General features: G+C 36.5%; 1 protein-coding gene across 3 annotated transcripts in view; it reads left to right on the top strand.

The window, feature by feature from the left end:
* The window catches only part of Bap170 (Brahma associated protein 170kD), a 61,442-nt gene extending 45,284 nt beyond the window's left edge, over positions 1 to 16,158 (top strand). The window contains exons 5-17 of one of the 3 annotated variants that reach the window (XM_076393261.1): positions 4,104 to 4,570; positions 5,001 to 5,515; positions 5,910 to 6,295; positions 6,767 to 6,986; positions 7,069 to 7,243; positions 8,427 to 8,744; positions 9,477 to 9,677; positions 9,757 to 11,720; positions 11,809 to 11,968; positions 12,050 to 12,208; positions 12,484 to 12,561; positions 13,721 to 13,812; positions 13,952 to 16,158. In XM_076393261.1, coding sequence (XP_076249376.1) covers positions 4,104 to 4,570; positions 5,001 to 5,515; positions 5,910 to 6,295; positions 6,767 to 6,986; positions 7,069 to 7,243; positions 8,427 to 8,744; positions 9,477 to 9,677; positions 9,757 to 11,720; positions 11,809 to 11,968; positions 12,050 to 12,208; positions 12,484 to 12,561; positions 13,721 to 13,812; positions 13,952 to 14,072 — 4,856 coding nt within the window. In that variant the 3' untranslated portion in view covers positions 14,073 to 16,158. Of the gene's footprint in view, positions 1 to 4,103; positions 4,571 to 5,000; positions 5,516 to 5,909; positions 6,296 to 6,766; positions 6,987 to 7,068; positions 7,460 to 8,426; positions 8,745 to 9,476; positions 9,678 to 9,756; positions 11,721 to 11,808; positions 11,969 to 12,049; positions 12,209 to 12,483; positions 12,562 to 13,720; positions 13,813 to 13,951 lie in introns of all 3 variants that reach the window. The other 2 variants (XM_076393260.1, XM_076393259.1) reach the window with 2 other exon arrangements.
* Positions 16,159 to 19,416: the final 3,258 nt, after the last annotated feature.

The following is a 19,416-nucleotide window of genomic DNA, read 5'->3' as shown; positions in this document are numbered from 1 at the left end:
ATGGGATTATGAAAATTCTTACGCATTAAACTCCTGCAAAATTACAGAATTTCTTTCCAGTTATGGTTATAACAAATAAACTACTTTGGCGTACTAGTTATAACGCATATCATACACTAGTAACAAGAAATTGGCTACCGCATACCCCACTGTGGAGTACACTTTCAGTGATGACTAATAGCGCCCGAGGAGTGAATAAAAAAAAAGTAACTAAAACGTCAGGAAGGTTCAGAAAGGAGCGAGCAACAAGGACGCCAAAGTAAACAGTGAATTAACGAGAAGGAGACGTAGGAGGGAGAGAAAGGACTGGTGAAAGGGAGAGCGAGGAAGATGATGCATAGAGGGAGTGGGAGACACGATACGAGAGTCACAATCAATAAGCGTTTGCGGGGATAGGTGTTCCATGAGTCCCTCGATCCTCTCCCTGGCGTAATACAGCGCTTCTCGGCGCTTGCGTGCTGCTCCTCGTAACTCCCGATTTCTGCCTCCCACCAGCGTGTTTCAGAGCCACTTCCCTCTCTCTCTTTCTCTCTTTCCCCTTGTCAGTGACTGCGTCGCCCGAATCCTGTCGTCATCCAGGAGAACTGACCGCCACGGCGATTGGTGACGTTTAGACCGCGTGCCATCGATACACAGATGCTCTCTCCCACTGCACATGCCGTCGCGGTGTAGCTCGTTACAACGTTTATCATCCTTTAACGCCAATTAGCGCCGTCGCGTCGCGTGCGCAGCGCCTCCCTTGCTCGCTGGGCACACGGTGAAACTGTGCCCTAACCCTTTATCGAATCGTATGCTTTCCTATGTTTTTTAAATGCGTTGCTTCTGCTATTAATAATCAATTTTGCGATAATATTAATATCTGTCCAGTGAATAACAGAGTAATTTTTTAACAGATATTTTTTAAATATCCTATTCTATGCCTCTAACTCTTTTGACTCGATTGTCCCTTCTGAGGGGACAGAACGTATGGAAAGCTCATGAACTCCGAGTCCAAAACGTTAGTTTACTGTTTATATATCTGGACATTAGAGCTAGGGTGTATTAAGTCCATAATTTTTCCGCGTGATTAGATACACTTTAGTTCTGAGATCCAAGTATATATATTTTGTGTTAAATATTGAGATGCAAGACTGGTTAACTGGATAAGATGAAAAATAGAAAAAGTTGATGCGATAAATATATGCTTAACACTTCTGTTACTGATAGACGAAACATGGCGCTTATCATGTAAGATTTGGTCAACATTGGTATATTAGTTCGCGTTTCGAAGTTCATCGTTTCTTGGTATTCTTTACTGTTTACGAGCGTCGATCAGAGTAGAGCTTAAATTACCCTTCTATCAGTTATCGACTCTCGCTGGTAAGGCCGTTCATTTGCACGCGAGTGCATTGGCAGGACGCGCGGGAAACGAGACAACGATGGTGCTGGTGTGTTGCACTGTTATCGTTGTTATCAGTGACTGGGGACGAGAAATGATTCGTTAGCTAAGTTGGTATACAGGGTGCAATGGTAGATAAGGTTAACGGTTTTCTAAAGATAAATCTACACACCTGGATCAGGAGAAATTTGTTGACAAAAAAACTAAAAGAATTCATATGTATTCTGAAAATAAATTTTTTTTAAATTCTACCATATGCATAGTGATTCGAATTTTCAGGTAAAAAATTTTTCATTCATTTGTATGCATTTATATTGTGAATATGACTTAATCTCTTAAAGAAGACTGGCCCATATGTGTACGTTTAGTTTTTCTGAAAGTCATGCATAATTATAAAAAATACTAATATCAAAAATTCTTAGGAACATATATTCTCTAGAAAATGACCTATTATATGGTATATTATAGAGATTACATAGATATATATTATAGAATTGAATATAATCTTCAGTGTCTAGTATTCGATTGAAGTCAGTAACCCAAATCAGAAATTAATGTGTCCCGAAGAAGCGTCGTCCATAAACTTAAGTCGATAACGGGTAAACTTGTACATGACGAGGTTCCACGTCGAGGGAATTGTAATTCGATTTGACGTTGTTATTTCGCATTCCATTTAAAGCCGAGCACCGCGAGCGAAGTGGCGTAGCGGATAGAAGTACAGTAATCGCGGTTGATAGGCGTTACACGAGAAGCAATTGCGGTTATTAAACGCGATCTCTGCTTCGTGTATCGATGCGCCAACGTACGAATTAAATACCATCGACTTTAATCCTACTTTGCATAGAAACGAAGACACAAAGTTGTGCAAACTGCGCACATTCATTCAGATCAAGGTGTTTCTTTGAGACACAAATACTCGACAGAACAAATTTTATTTAACATCTAGAAACTATTCAAACTATCCTTCGAATTTCTTGCCTTCATATAAATACCAAATTATGAATATTGTATCGTCATCAAGCTGAATGTACATTTATTTGCAAGTTTTAAGAAGTAATTTTAGATCAGACATTTCTGTTTCTCTAGAGAAGTCAGAACCTTTTTTAAGCTTCAATAGCATTGCAGGTTTTCTCTACCGTCGACCAGCTATTTTATTAGGGATTTCTTTTCTTCATTTTTTTCCCTCTGCTTTCCTCCTATCTTTTTTGTATCTTTGCTCACGGAGTTCCGTCGTCGTGAATCCCCAGGATTCCGTCGTTTCCGCCAAAGGGTAACATTTCTCCCGGGACGCGATATTGATCGCGGTTTTGCGGCTGAAAAAGATTACCGCGATTCGCGATAATATTGCCGCTCCGCGACGGCAGACCCTCCTTTCCAGTCGCTTCGAAATGTTCATCATTCGAGACGAGCAGATTCGCGATCGAAAAGCTTATCCAAATTCGTAAAATGATGGAATAGGAATACGGATTTTATTACATGAAAATGTAAACTAGATAGATATTATGCAGTAGTTTTTTTCTGAGCTTTATTTTCAAAGAAACTAAAATTTAGTTATTTAATAAGGAGATTATGTTTAGTATTGATTAGATAGAGGACGCCCACGAGCGTTTGCAAATATGGTTGGCAGATACGTTTAAGGGGACTTCCGCACATCAGACATGCTAAGAATTTTAATTTTGATACTGGTCGAGTTGAAAGATGCACAGAATAAGGATTTTGATCGATAAAGAATTATAGATTTGTGCTAAATTAAGAGGTATAGAATATAGATTGTTACATTTATAGAAATATGGGAGATTTGTAATTGAAAATCAAAAATAAATGGATTATTCCCAGGAAATTAGTACGATTCGCAGAAATTGCACGATCGTTTTCCGCTCGATCAAGGTATTTTCGTTGCTTCGTAGAAATCTGACCCTGACCAAGCACAACCTACTTCCACTCGTGATTTGTCGATCACACCAGTTGCACAGAGCGTCGTTGCTTGCAGCTACTGCATCTTTTACTCCCCTTCCACGTATAAAAGGATCATTTACATATTCATTATTAAACTGCGGATATCTATGCATTTATGGAAATTTTAGTTGCATCAAAAGCTACAGAATGTAACACATTTTATATATTTGCATAGAAATCTTCATTATATTCATCATACACAGATTTTATAAAAAGCTTTCAACTCTTAATTTAAAAATAAAATCAGTGGTACAAGCAGTGTAATATATGGAGTTCCATATTAAACTTTACATTTAATCATAATGAATAACTATACTTAGACTCTTTGCATTCTTGTATGACCTACAGTCTCCAAACAAATCCTATATATGGTCTCCAGAATCAAAGTGCATTAAATCCACTTATTTTCTGTATGACTTAATGCACTTTGGCTCCGAGTCCCAAATTTGTTATTTAACACTAACTACGCCAATAAATTCCAATTTGAACTGAACCTCTATACGGATTAATTAAACACAGTATTTTCTGGAGAATGAGTCAATAATAACCCGCGATCCAGCTAAATAAACTGTATTTCAATACATCTTGTACAACGACGGACCTAAAAAGATGACATTATAATCGATTTTCTGTTTGTCTTGAAATAAAATTTGTAGTTTCATTGGGGATAATTATTGACTCACCATTGCAATTAAATAACAACAACAATTATTCTTAAGACAACAACCGATTATGATTTCTAAAGGCGTCTCCGCTTGTCTTCTTCCAGAATCTCTTCGCGAGTACAACGGCCTCTCGTCGGACCTTTACAAGCCATCCAATTACGATAAACTCGCACTCTCTTTACTCTCGCCTCTTCCGAATGAACAAGACTTCGCCATCAACGTTTGCACGTTGCTGTCGAACGAAGGCAAGCACATATTGCGCCTCGACAAGTATCCCCGCCTGGTGAACATTCTTCTGGCGCACGCCGGCGTGTTCGACTCGCCGGGCACGCGGCAGCTCTTCATCGAGGTCTACTCCCGCGTAAGGAATTACTCGATCAACTCCTTCTGGTCGGACGTCCTCGACTCACAGGACGTGATCGATCTGACGAACGAGAGGACGTTCATGAAGAAGCCGACTGGCAGCCCGCAGACCTTCTCCAGGCGGAAAATCTTGGAGAAAGAGAAGCAGAACAAAAGCGCCGCGTCGACGGAGAACGATGAGGCTTCCACGTCGATGGACGTCGACGGGGTAAGGCTGAAATTATCGGTTCGACTAACAGACAGATGTTGGACCTAAGAGTAGTAACAGATCTTTTATTGAAATTAAAATTGAGTAGAATTTCTATTGCTGCTCTCTTGATCTGCAATGTAGATTAGTAACAAACTGTTTGGGACTACAATTTGTATAGTTTGGTAAAGCTTTGGCAATTTACCATATTTCCGAGTTGAATGTAAAATTCTTTATATATTGTATGGAATTTTGTCTGAGTTTGTAATATGTATAACAAAATTTAGTTGATACTCTGTTTCTGTTAATTGTGCAGTATCGTATTTCTGGACTCTAGAGCTAAAGTGTATGAAGACATGCAGAAAACTAGTGGATTTGATACACTCTGACTTTGGGATCCAGATTTGTTGCTTATTCTATGTAAAAGATTCTAATGTTATTCTATTTTCAGGTACTTCCAGATTGCCCAAGGTTGGATACCATGGGATCCCATCAGGATGAAAACATGAAGGATCAGAACCAAAACTCGATAAAGTTTGAAGAGGAGGATAAAGACTTGTTTTGTGTCGGACGAACGCTAGGAACGCAGGATCCATACGGTCAACGTGTACTACAAATAGCATCCATTTTACGGAATCTAAGTTTCACTCCAGAAAACGCAGCTGTATTGGGGAGGAATCGGTGTTTCTTGAGATTCGTATTACTGTGTGTCAGGGCGAGGTGGAGCAATTTGCATCAGCTTGGCTTTGACATCTTAGGAAACATAGCGAACGAAGTAATCTTGAAAGAGGCTGGTGAGAGGATAACAGATGTTGTGTTATCATGCGTTGCAAGGGGAATTGAATCCCAAGACAGGTTTATTGTTATATCCTGTTTGGAGGTGCTTAATAAAATTAGCCAGCAAGACAGCAATGAAGAAATTGTTACGTTTGGATTAGAGGACAATGTATATGAACTTATATGCAGGTCGGTTCTCTTCTGCTTTTCTAATCTTATCTACTTAGAGGAGAGAAAGGTATAGAGGGAGCATTTGCAAAGTCTTCTGAGGAAAATTTATGCAAGATCAATACGAAGTTGTTGAAAGTTTTAGCCTTGTTTCAATTAATAAAAACAAGGCGAGTCTGTCGGAGAGCTATCAGATTATCTTGGCAGGATAATCGAATTAATATGGTTAGACATACACGTAACAGTAATATATTGATAGGACTGATCTTGCACAAATAATCCTGAAAAAATACAGAAACAAGGAAATGCTCCTTCCATATCTTTCTTTCCTCTAAGTTTCTATTCAGTTTCAAGAGAATGCGTTCTCATATCTGTTGCAATTCTTTCTAACTGTATGTAATGTTTTCTTTTACAGGTTTTTAGCGCTGAACGACATAGCTCTTTTAGTATATACCTTGGAATGTTTATATGCTTTGACTTCTTTGGGTGAGAGGCCATGTACTAGCGTCGCGCGGGTACGCGGAGCTATCGACACATTAGTCGCCCTTGTTACTGTAGAAGCGCAGAGTTATGGACCGAAAGCTTGCATTCTGATGAGAGTGATCGAAACAGTATCTACTGTAGTGACACCACCGAGCACCACTCAGAACACTCCAGTTACCGCGACTGCTCCAGCTGCAACAGTGTCTTCATCTGTGCCGCCTACTCCAACTACAATCACTGCAACACCAGCTCCCGTAAGCCCAGCACCCTCGCGGCCAACAACTCCAGCTGCAATTGTAACAAAATCGACAACGCACAGTGAGTAATCAAAATATTAAATTGAAGAGCTTATTACTAAACTGCAGGCATTTATGCAAACTCCTGTTTTCCAAGAGAAAATTAGAGAAATATCTTTCAATAATTTCTCCAGTTTTCTATGTTATATGCATTCTGTTCTTCCTTACACTATATCTGCATTATATCTGCAGTCGACTGTCATAAATCCGCAGTCAACTTACAACAAAGACAGCACTTGTCAAATTTTACGATTTTTTTTATAAGCACACACTCCACCAGAGACGAGATATGATAAATATGTTGCCTAAAAAGAACATTAATCTATTGAACAAGAATTAGAGATGCTACAGTATTTTTTGTGCTCTCGTAGGAAAAGACAAAAATTAGCAAGGGTCGTTTTTGTTATGACTTCATAACTTATGAGTTCCTTCAATTATCTTCAATCCCGCAGATAAAAATAATACATGACTCTGTTCCTTTAAATATGTTTAGAAGCAGTGGAGACAAGCAATTCGCTACAACAGCAACATGCACATCAACAAATCATACAAGAGAACGAGCAATTTGCTCTGGGTTGGCTAAGAGCTACCTTCGAACCTGCACCAGGTGTCCGTATAGAACAAGAAGAGCTGTATAAAAAATATCTTGGTTGTTGCACAAAGATTGGTAGAAGGGGTGTCATAGCTCCGCTCCATTTTCCAAGATGTGTTAGGTGGGTGTTAATATGAAACGATCACATGGAATAAGACTTGAATCGAAGAACCAGTTAATAGAATTGAATGAATCTGTTATAGATCTGTATTTGGTGGGAGCGTTGGACCAAATCCATTGAAAGGTGAAACAAGTGGCGCTCAGTATTACGAAGGAATCCGAGTACGGGCCACACCTCCCCAAGTAACTTATCCGAGCCAAACTGCAGTTGGGACTAACACAGCTCCAATTACAGCAGTCAACACAACTCCAGTAAAGGTGCTTCCCGTACAACAGCGTACAATCAAGAGTATAAGTCCTGCTCCTGATAGCACGGCCCTAGACAATCCTGCATCTGGGCCTCCGAAAACTCCTGCCCCAGCATCACCTATCCTGAAAGCCCAATTGTCTGCCCCACCAAAACCACCCTCCAGTACTTCGAACACCTCGACTCAATCCCAAAATCCAGTCACCAAGGTTGATTCTAAAAGTCAGGTGGGTCCGAGTCCTAGCTTTCTACCATTCTCTCTCTACCACTCATGACCTTGATTCTTATTTTGGTTATGGTTTCACGACGCTACTGTAATATGGGCTTTCCTTAACAAAATTACATATTTTGCATGACTCGAATCCTGTGTACATCCCATCGCTACACATATGCATGAGGATAAGTAGATACATGTGCAGTGAAGTCTAGGCTATCGAAATGTCTTATTACAGAAATTGTCTGTTTTATTCATACTTCCATTTGATCTAAACTGGTATTTGTTTCAACTATGCAGGACTTGACTGTACTTTGAAATGTATATTTACATAAATAGATTTATAAAACAGTAGCATAAATAATTCGTAAGTACCTGAATCCTTAGTTACTGCGTATGGTACAGAAAAACCAGTTTATACAGATTTACATTTTACAATATAAATGGATTTACATGAAATATTTGTTTTATTTCCATTAAATAATACTTTGCGTTCTGAAATTTAAACAATTTGCTTGAAACATTTCATTTTTACGTGTACCAAAGCTTATAAATCTATTCTATATATTTTTATCGACGATCATAAAAATATAATAGGAGCTAAAATTTTATTTATTGCATGATTAAAGTAGATTTCACGTTTCTTAAAAATCTGTCTTAATTGAAGTTCCTTCTAAGCAATTATAATCGATATCGTAGCACAGTACGCTACTCTTCTATCTTGTATTCTTATAACAAGTGTTCATATCATGCTTAGTAATAAATACAATGCTATTATGAAAATGTTTATTCTACTTCATATTTTATAAATATCAAACAATACTATTATTCTTAAACGTAAATTACTATATATACACAAAGATTCAAATATCAATATTCTTTTACTTAATCACTATTTAAAATATATTCAACTCAATATTTAGTTTAATAATACATTTGTATTGCGTTGTATTTACATTGCAATAAATGTTGTTAATTAGGTGTCAGTATCGCATCCACACCTCAGTCAAGCATTGCTATCCAGTGGATCTCAAATGCAACAACAGCAACAGCAACAACCGCAGCAAGTACAACAGCAATCTCAAATTATCCAGGTAGTTGCAAAGGAAGATAATCGAGGTGGTACTACATCCAGTTCCATAATAAAAAGCCTTCTGGCTACTAAGGTAACGGTCAGCAGCGACTGCATGCCCAGTACTGCTGCGACTTGTGTGTCTACCCCTACTGCCTGTGTAACAAACACTACTGCTAGCATCGCATCCAGCATCAGTGCCAACCAGCTAATAACCAGCAACCAGGTATCATTGTTGTACATTAACAATGAAAACTGTAGTATCTTTTTTTTTGTTGTTGTTGAGTTTTGTAGAGTGTTGAGTTTGATATACAGTTCTTGAAGACGATCTTGTCTAGTAAAACAGGTTGAAATAACTACCTGAAAATTACGCTACTGAATGAGTAGTAATTTTAAGAATAAAAAATAGTGTTCTTGTACATGAAATTTATATTGAAATCAGATTCTTGATACAGTCAATCTTGATCTCAATCTTGATCAGATTGAATGTTGGTGTAAAACAGTATTAATTAAAATAATAAGTTTTAATATATTGTAGGAAAAGCATTTTTAGAGGATAAGATCTCACTTGAAAGTATTTAGTAACTGTATGTTTAAACAAGTTTGATTTTACGAGTGTGCGACTTGAAGGAGACATTGATTTTGAAATTCTGACATGTGATTTATTTTGAGTTATGAAATTAAGTGAAATTATATTTTATGGTTTCACTTGTGTTGATTGTTTATTTAATACTTGAAAGGTTTCAAGTGATATTTAACAAAATAGTATTATCCGTAAGTTAAGTGAAGACATTAATATTTTGTATTGTACTAACAAAAGCATGGTGTTTTCAAGTTTGATTTTGATTGAGAAATGATCTTCCTTCAATAGTAGTTAAGAAGATATAGAGTACAAGTAGAGATTCTTTAATATTTTTATTTAATCTTTTTCTAAATGTACTTTGTGTTGCTTTCATAGGTTGCACAGCGCCAACAACAGCAGAGGTTGTTGCAGCAACAATTAACCAACGTATCGCAATCTCTCACAACCACGACATCAACATTACTCCCAAAGACACCTGTCAACTCAAAACAAAAGCCAGCTATTACACCCATTCCTGCCAAAAAGATACAAAGGCTTAATGGAGCCAAATTTGTTATGACTAATAACTGTGACAAGGTATAATAGTATATAAATTTTTAAGAAGGATCATTAGAAATGTATCAGGAAGTTTTTAAATGTAAATCTTGTCTTCCAGACTGAAGTAAGTGATAATGAAAACATCAACCAAATCGCAACATCTACAACCTCCTCCGCTATAATCCTGAACTCAACGGAAAACCACATATCGTCAACCATTAAAGTGTGTCGGCCTCCAACTACAGTAGCAATGATGGTGAACAAGACAAGTCAACGTTCAACTTGCACGTCAATTGCCGAAGACTCTGACTCTACTAATAACTCATTAGCATCCAGCAGTGGCATAGGTGGTAGTAGGGACTGTTCTGGTGTCGGCGTTGAAGAAGACAATTCCTTAACGAGTTTTGAGGGTATTCTCTTAAACGGTGCACCGAGTAATATGGACATCGATGCGCAAGAAGATGGATCCTCGAAAGATTCGTCCAGCGTCACTTCAAAAGAGAAACCTCTGCAAAGCATGATGCTGGCGGATTTGTTGGAAAGAAAAGTTGAGAAAGAACCTATCCTGAACGGTGTTTTAGGAAAGAATTCGATCAACGAGAAGGGAATGGATCTAGTAGAGAATCATATTAAAAAGGTACTGAAAGAATCTCCTACCGATATTAAATTGAAAACAGAAATGGAAGAAGGTAACGTTATACAGACAGAAGTATCCGAAGACGCTTTGATCGAAGCGCCGAGAGGGATCAAAAGAGCTGCCAGTGAGCCTGACGAGATAGACGCGAAAAAGCTGAAGTATTCTAATGGCACGATGTCTCCGGATCCCGCTGTCGACTCAACGACTGCCGAATCCACAGTTTCGAGCATAAAATCAGAAGAGCAAGACGATGACAAAGACAGCGAGAAAGCAACAGTTTCGTCAACTGCTGCGAATCTTTACGCTGCTCTAGCTGCGGATTGTATAGAAGATGAAACAGACCTCGAGGAAAGCGTAAACGTAAATGTCACTAAGGAAGAACCCCCTCCTCCCACAATAAAGGAGGAACCTCCTCATATATTCGTCAATCAAATTACTCAGCAACAACAGCAACAGACGCAAACGCCACAGCCACAGCCCCCGCCACAGCAACCACCGCCTCCACTACCACAGCCATTGCAACAGCAGCCGTTGCAACAGCCGCAGCCACATATACAACAACCACAGCCACAGTTGCAGTTGCAGCAGGCGCAACAGCAACAGCAGCAACAACACCAACAGCAACATCAACAGCAACTTATCGTGACTGCTCCTAGGCAGATAGTGGTCCAACAAACGATCCAGCCAAACAATCAAGTCATTATACCAGCTGCTTCGATAAAGGGAAGACAGACACAGCCTCAGCCACAGGTTTTATTGCAACAAGGAGCTGGAGGCCAATTACAGTACGTTGTTTCTGGTGGTGTTCCCGGTCAAAATTACGTCTTGGCTCAGCCACAGACGACGCTGGTCCAGGGTCAAGCACAGACGGTTCTAGTGGCCCAGACGACGCAGCAGCAGGGAACAGGCGCGAAGACGATCATTATTTTGCAACCCCAAGCCACTGCGCAACCGACCCAACAGAAAATGGTGGCTGTCACGCCTCAGGGACAACAGGTTGTCGTCACGCAGGTCTCGCGTCCCATTTTGCAGAGTCCTGCTCTTGGGAACATACCACCGCCGCTTGTCCCAACCTCAGGCACAATTCCGCAAACTTCCATAATAGTGAACAGTTCGGTAGCACAAACGAATCCAAATACGGTGACTGTAACTATCCCAGCGATGGCGCAACAAACTCCTGTGTCAACGAGCGTACCATCCAGGGTGGTCACACCTACTCCAGCGTCCACCCCACCGCCAACGAGACCCACCACGCCCCATCAAGCGGCTGCAACACACGGTCTGGCGGCAAAACAATCACCTAAAGTTATGAAAACTGTCAGTTCCTCAACCTCCACTGAACCCGAATCTAAACCATCTACGAGTCAAAATCAATCGGAAAGCAAGACTATCACGATAAAAATCGATCCCAATGCCTATTTGTGTGAATGGCGGGGTTGTCTAAGGTAAAGTACCTGAACCAAATTCTGAAACGATGTCCTTAGAACTCTGTTTCAATAGAATAGCAGGATTAAAAGGTATTGGTGTTTATAGGCAATTCAAAACACCGCACGAAGTGTACCTTCATGTGTGTGAGGCGCATTGTCCGACTGGTGGAGAAGAGATCTTGTGTCTTTGGGCAAGTTGCGACTCTCTGAAGAGGCGTAGGTTCTCCTTAATGACGCATCTTTACGATAGGCATTGTAACGCAGACGTACGTATAATGTTATTGTACATATGTATATTATTTTGCTTAACGAAGACTTAACTGGGCGGATGATTGGACATATTGCAGACCATGTCGATGAGAAGGAAACAGTTAACGGTGACTGGAAAGGCTGAAGTTTCCACGTCGACACCGCCAGCTCCTCATCATCCTGGATATGCACCGAATGCAGCATTCCATGCCATTAAGAGGCACGCATTGGAATTCGTGAATCCGAAGGAGTTAATGGTTCGTAAATTTCTGTTACATTTGTCTATTTAGTTTAGCTGGATACAGCAAGCAGAGCGATAAAGTTAAACAAATACAGACAAGCACACAGCACTTCTCTGTTATGGTGGTAGCATAGCTGACATATTTTACACAAATCTGCGTACAAATAATGTGAAGGATAGGGTATATTTGCAATCTACATCGCTATATTTTGGAGAACTCTTTATAATCCCCCATGGTTCTTAAAGTTGATCGTTAATGTAATGAAATTTCTTATTCTCTTGGCGAAGCAGCAAAGGCCGACCAAGCCCGCTGCAGCCATCTCAAGCTCTTCTTCTCCCCGACCCGGGCAAAATCCTCCACCAGAACAGGTAAAAACGTGTTGGAAGTTGAAACAAAGGATTCATTGATTCACACAGCCACAGCCCTCGTGTGCTGTTTTCCTACCGCCTACCTTTCTTTTTGCGCTTCATTTCCTCTTGTTTTCGCACCATTCTAGTTTTTTGTTTTTTTTTTTTTTTTTTTTAATTGTTAATCCTTGTGTTTCTGATATTACATATATTTTTAGCATGGAGTTCATTTTATTTTCATTTCGTAGCTAGCGCAGCTGTAATCTTATGTGTTCATTATGCAGTTGAAGTGTTCATGACAAACAGGGTGTTGGTTAATGTTTATTTTAAACAGTATAACGTGTAGTATATTTATTGTGCTTACAACATAGGAAAATCATTTTAAATATTATTTTAAAATCATAAAATCAACTGGGGGGGTGGTCAGAGAACATGCATTTACGCTTACACTTAAATATCAAAATGTACGTTTCTACAAAACCTTGACTCGAAGAAAGTTTTGCAGGATACAAGGTTGTTAGTGAAATATTAATTTACATTGATATGCAAATGAAGTTTGCTGACACTTTTAATGAGAGATTTTTAATAATTTTAACCTTAACCCTTTAGACACATTTACGTTATCTGAAAAAAATATACTCATATATTTTTATACAATAATGCTGTTTGCACTTTAAGAATTTAAAAATATGAAATATAGATTTATAAAAGTTTGCATCTTATATATTTTTTTAAGTAGTTTGAAATGAAAATATTTTTTTTACACATAGCATGCTGTAGTTAATTTATTTTATAATCATTCGTTTGTTAATGTCATTATAAAAAATTCCTAAATACAGTATTACATTCTTCAGTGAAGAAATTTTCCATGATTTAGTGTACTTGTGTATAATCATGGAAAACCATTGTTTGTTTATGTATTATACGTAGAATCATATATTTTACCCATATATGACATTTTGTTTTCACAGCTATATTTTACTAATGTTCAATGCTGTTACAACTAATTAATTCAAACATCACTGAATAATTATCACATCTGTGTGTATACATTACCTCTTGTTGTCTTAGTGTTAATTGAAAGTGTGACTAGTTGACTTTGTATTTTATATTCATTTTTTAATACATACACATCTTCAGTGATTCAAAGTTAAACACTTGTCTTCTGCTTTTTCTACAGGATGACAACGAAGGTCCAGTGACCAAAAGTATTCGCTTGACAGCAGCTCTTATTCTGAGAAACCTAGTCATATATTCAACGCATGGCAGAAGGTACACTTTTATTCAGTTTTCAACATTGCATACATTCAAATACAATTTTAGTGTTTACAATGCATATAATTAAATGCATTTTTCGAAATTTAATTAATATTCATACATTTATCTTTTTTTTTTCTTTTTCTTTTTTCAGGCACCTTAGAGCATACGAACCACATTTGGCTGGTGTGGCATTGAGTAACGTTGAATCATCGAGAACAATCGCACAAGTTCTGTACGATATGAACGATCAAAGCAGCAGTAGCCATAGGTGACCTCTTGAACCAGGCCTCTAAAAGAAAACTCTTTGATGTTGCGGACACCGATCAACTTTGTTTATTTTGGATCTAGTGTAAAAGTGAAAAATGAACAGAAAAGTATCTATGTATAAGGATGAATGTAAGGTACGAGATTTGCAATCAACTTTTGCAAAAAGTGTGCTCTTGTGTGTTAACGAAGACGAGGAATAGTGAAGAAAGAGAGAGAGAGAGAGAGATAGGTAGAATGAGAGCGAGTGAGAGAGAGAGAGAAAGAGAGAGAGAAAGAGAAAATGAAGTACTAAGGAAGAGGTGAAACACGGCAATGTTCCATATATTATTAAAAGAGGCCTATAAACTTACTAGGCAAGACAATTTGCCGACTTAGACTATAAAATAATGTACTGTAAACTAGTAAAGATACGAACGAAAGACAGATGTAGCCGAAGTGATGCAGAGATCAGTGATAAAAAAAAAACAAGAAAAGAAAGGAAAGAAGTGAATGAAGCAAAAAACAAGATATTTCAAATTTAATATTAATATTTATTTTCTCAACATGAAGTGGAAGAAATGTTTTTAGTAATCGTGTACAAAAAAAGAGGGCGAAGAAAAATACTTTATGGACGTTATAGTTAATTACAATCAATATTATTATATTATTATATTATATTATATTATTATTAATTATTATTATTATTATTAATATTATTATTGTATGTTTTTCATAAGTCACCGAGAAAACCTAGATTGTAAAGAAACCTTTTTATGAAATGTATTTGTTAGGAATTTATCATTTGCTTATAATTGCATATTGCAATTACATGGCTATATATACATTATCGTCTCCTTTTGTTTTATTAATCGAGTAATATTCTTATGGTCAGAAACGTTGGTAATAAGGCATCGCACATAGCGTTAATGATACACGTCATTGGCATATACCGGCCGAGAATCCGTCGTAAAACTAATATAAGCAATTCTGCTTTTAGATCAGTTTTAGCTCAAGAGAGAGAAAACTCCTAACCGTGGTTCTTCAACTCTTCAGTGACATTATCGGATACTCGTATAAGAGAAACTTTTATACCTTTTTCGACTAACGCGAGCATCTCGTATCATTCTAAAGAAATCGTATCTCGATTTATTTTTTTTGTCTACACAAATTCTATAGGATGCTCCAGAATTGAAAGAACAAAATTAAATGAATTTCAAGGAATTTGTAAAAAGAAACGAAAAATAAATGTAGGTGTGTAAAGTAATTCTTTCCGAGGTATTCAGTTTTTCAATTCATGAAGGCAATACAACTTATGGAATTACATTGCTAGTATGCTGTATCTATTTTTCTCTTCTTTTTTATTATTGCTGAATGTACAAAGAGTCGAATAGAATAGTAATTTATAATTCGATTATATTATGGAACTTTGAACAAGTTTTTACCAAAAATTGAATATCTCGGACGCAGGTCAACTTTTAAACTTATTTTTATCGTGATTTTTTCGTTCTTTTTTGTGAATGCTATTGCTCCACTAAGTTTGTACTTACAGTTCTGGAACAACTAGTACAAAATAAATTCAGTTTTCCATTGAATCGTGGAACTTCGAGCAAACAGTACGATGCATTCATGAAATTGCACTTAAATTCGAGAATTCAATAATCAATTATCTTGCTTCCGAGTTATCTGTGTATTGTAGATATACAGATGTAAATATATTCATATTTGGAGTTAGAAAAAAGGCCTAAACGTTATTGGAGCCAGCGTTTTTCAAGATTTTGGAATTAACGACAAAGACAAAGTGATAAGGAGTGCATTTCCAAACATATTACACATAAATAGTGATTACTTTTCCTCGGATTTACTATGCAAATTTCCTCTGACTACCACATCGATTGGATGTCATTGTAAAAATCAAAGTTATAGAAATAACAATTTTTTATTTTTATCGTACTTTTTAAGGAAACTATCATGATATCGAGAAGCTTTAAAAACATACTTGAACGAACAATCATCAATCTGTACTAGCCCCAAATATTTTTCGTTCCCTCTTTCTATGTATTCTTTTTACTTTTGACGATCGTTTTATAAAATAAGAAATAACTTTAAACGAGATATTTTCACATTTTCTAGAAATACCAATTTTGTGATTAAACGATTAAGTTGGGATTTCAATTTTGTCATTCTCATTCTTCTTTATTTCTTAGATTCAGAATATTATTGAACTCTTTGTATTATAGGCTATATAACGAAAGATTTCAAGAAAGAAGAATTTCGTCTTATTTCGCGAAATTCGATGAAGAAAAATTTAATCGATCGACCAAGTTTTTATTTATGGAACAAGTCTTTTTAGGAAACGTTTTTCTTTTTTTATTTCTTGGAAAGATTTTACGTTTATTCGGAACATTATGAATTACGTCGCAGTGATAAGTTCGCATTTGCATACACATAAATATCGTTCGTCGCGTCATCCAGGAGTAGGCGGGGTCGCAAATTTACAGTTAAGACGATCATATTGAATAAAAGGGAAAGAACTATGCATATAAATATGTAATTATAAATACTTGTACATAATGCCTGTATTTCGTTCACGATGTTAAACGAGCCCTGTATAAATTTTTCTTAGAAGGTGTATAATTGAACGTCTGGACGAAGCGAGAAGCGAGAAAGTTCTGTATTATAATAGGATTAATGACAAGACATAGAAGTTGCAAGGTAACGTGTCTTTTTTTGTAATTAATCGAACCGATTACACGACAGCGGACGCTGAGAAAGAAAACTGGCTGGCACCGACTAATTTTAAGGAAGAAGCCGATATATATAAATATATATATATATATAAACAAACATCGTTAAACTGTAAAACATAATGAAACTCGTGCGAGCCTCTATTATGTATTTTATATATAAATCATACACGCATACGTATATATATAAAATACATATTACAAGTATACATATATACATATATACATAAATCAAATCGAATAGCTGAACGTTTAGGACGAAGAGAGATCTTATGAGAGGCTTTTTATTTTTATTATTTGTAATTATCTAGTTTACATGTTCAACGTTTCGTACGATCATCGAGATCATAAACGTATGTGTAAAGGAATAAAAGAATGATATAATAAATTACTAAATACGAAGGTGAACTATTCAAAACTAAACGTACGGAAGTCACTTAGACACGTTTACTCTTCTATTCGCATTTACCGCGAAAACGAGCAAGCGTGCCTGAGCAGAAATATTTATCTGGCAAGCATTGATTCAACGATTATGTTTTTTTATGATTTTGTTACGTTCGCATTTGCACGTTCATAATTTGCAATTTATTTGGAATGCACTATTACACCACAGATGAGGTACATGTACATGAAATCTCTAGTCTCAGAGGAGATCCATCATTATACGTATGTATTGCACAATCTGGAATATCATCAATTAGAAGAGGCCCTATTGCGACCATTGTGACTACTGCTTTAAGAACAGTGGTTCTAGGAATCATTTTGCAAGGCAACCAACAAAGTCGGTACTGTTTGCAAACCGTACATTGAAACAAATAAAAAGACTCTGAAAATTTGCAGAAACCTGTTTGTTTCTACACCTCGATCGAATATTTTGTTGTAAATCTTGTTTACTTCTGGTTTTGGTGAGTTCTTTTCTATGATCAAATGTGTTAAATTATGTACTTCCTGACTCATTAGGTGGCGACGCCTTTGGACGTATGAATTTGTAGTTGCGACGCCTATGGCACCCCCTGAACCAGTTTGTGGGCCAGAGGGGTGCGGGTGGAAACTCAAAAAAATATTTCCGATAGATGGTGTTAGTAGTACTATTCTCAGGAAGCTTTTGGTTTAGAGATATATCCGCTAGAGGGTACTAAGGGTATGAAGAAGCAGTAGTTTATAGATATGACCACCAGATGGCTATAATATTTCAAAATTAGGATCACGCTACAGAAGGTCAGTACCAATTTGCATTAAATTTTAAATGTTGAAAAATAATGAGGTAATAATATTATAGTGAATCGTTTAGAAAATAGTCTAGAGGAAGTGCAATATCTGGCAAGTAAAGTTTTGTTACACTTCTCTTATACTTTCTGATAATCATTTGGTCTCTAAATTTCAAAAAACATAAAAAAGAAATAAATGTTTGTAGAATCTTATTTTTCAATAATTTAATTCAAATTATGTCTTTATTAGTTCAGCAAATAGAGTACAAAAGTAATACAATAAACTAAGCTCTTAAAGTATCAGTCAGACGTAAGCAGAGCACAATAGCAGTTTACATTAAATACAGTCTTACAATTTCTCGATTTAAGATTTACAATTACGAGTACTATATCAAAATACACTTACAAAAACATTACACAAAATTTTATAATTATATTTTGGAGCATTAAATGCCACCTCTTAGTATATATGATAATATACAAATTTTTTTCACTGTAATTTACAAACTACAAACTTAGAGGCGTATGCAGGTTTTACCTGAAAATAATTATACTACATTATTTCAATTAAAAACTAAAATCTTATAATAAATGGTGCATTTTAATACAATAAGTTTTTATTTTCAATATTTTGAACAACTTCTTACGTTATTAACTTATTATACAGGTTTCTGTTCTTTCTTCAGCATAATTTTTGTCAAACGTAATGCAAGAAACTGAAGTACCAGTTGTGATGTATAAATTAGACGATTGTGTACATACAGTGGTCAACGTATCTGATAGATTATGATCTGTAGTTGATTGCTTTACAAAATGCTCGTGAGTGCTTTTATTTGTGCATTTTTCTATTCTACACTTTACGGATTTTAGTTGTTTGAACACAGTGGGTATCTGCATTTTGCGTCTCGACGACCTACGTTTCACCAATCTTTGATTGCACGCTATACATGAATCAATCATGCATCTTGGCTTAAAACTCATAAATTCTAACTTCTTGTATTTGGATTTTAAATATGTATTATTTACACCTCTCGTTAAAAATAACATTACAATAGTTTTTTCTGGATTACTCGAATGTTCTTTATCATTCTTATCTAACAAACTGACTGCGTTTCCTTCCTTTTTTAAAGGATAATTTACTAACTCCTTGAATGCAGATTTTTTAACGTGATTTCCTTGTAAATTTTCATTACATAAAGGGCTATTCTGAACACAATATGAAATATAATGAAGACTTTCTTTATCGTTCAGTACGTTTGCTCTCTTAGGTGTAGAACTAACAAGTGGTATAAAGTTTGATTCATTCTGAGTAAAGGATGCAGACATTGTAGATCTCATGCAATGACTTTGTATCTTCTTTGAATTAACATTATAAGACTTCTCTAATTTTCGATTAATTTGTTGATTTGTGCTAACTT

This window comes from Calliopsis andreniformis, chromosome 3 (assembly GCF_051401765.1).
Source record: "Calliopsis andreniformis isolate RMS-2024a chromosome 3, iyCalAndr_principal, whole genome shotgun sequence".
In the NCBI taxonomy this organism is placed as follows: domain Eukaryota; kingdom Metazoa; phylum Arthropoda; class Insecta; order Hymenoptera; family Andrenidae; genus Calliopsis; species Calliopsis andreniformis.
The sequence above is the reverse complement of the archived record's forward strand: the minus strand, read 5'-3'. Positions and strand labels throughout refer to the sequence as shown.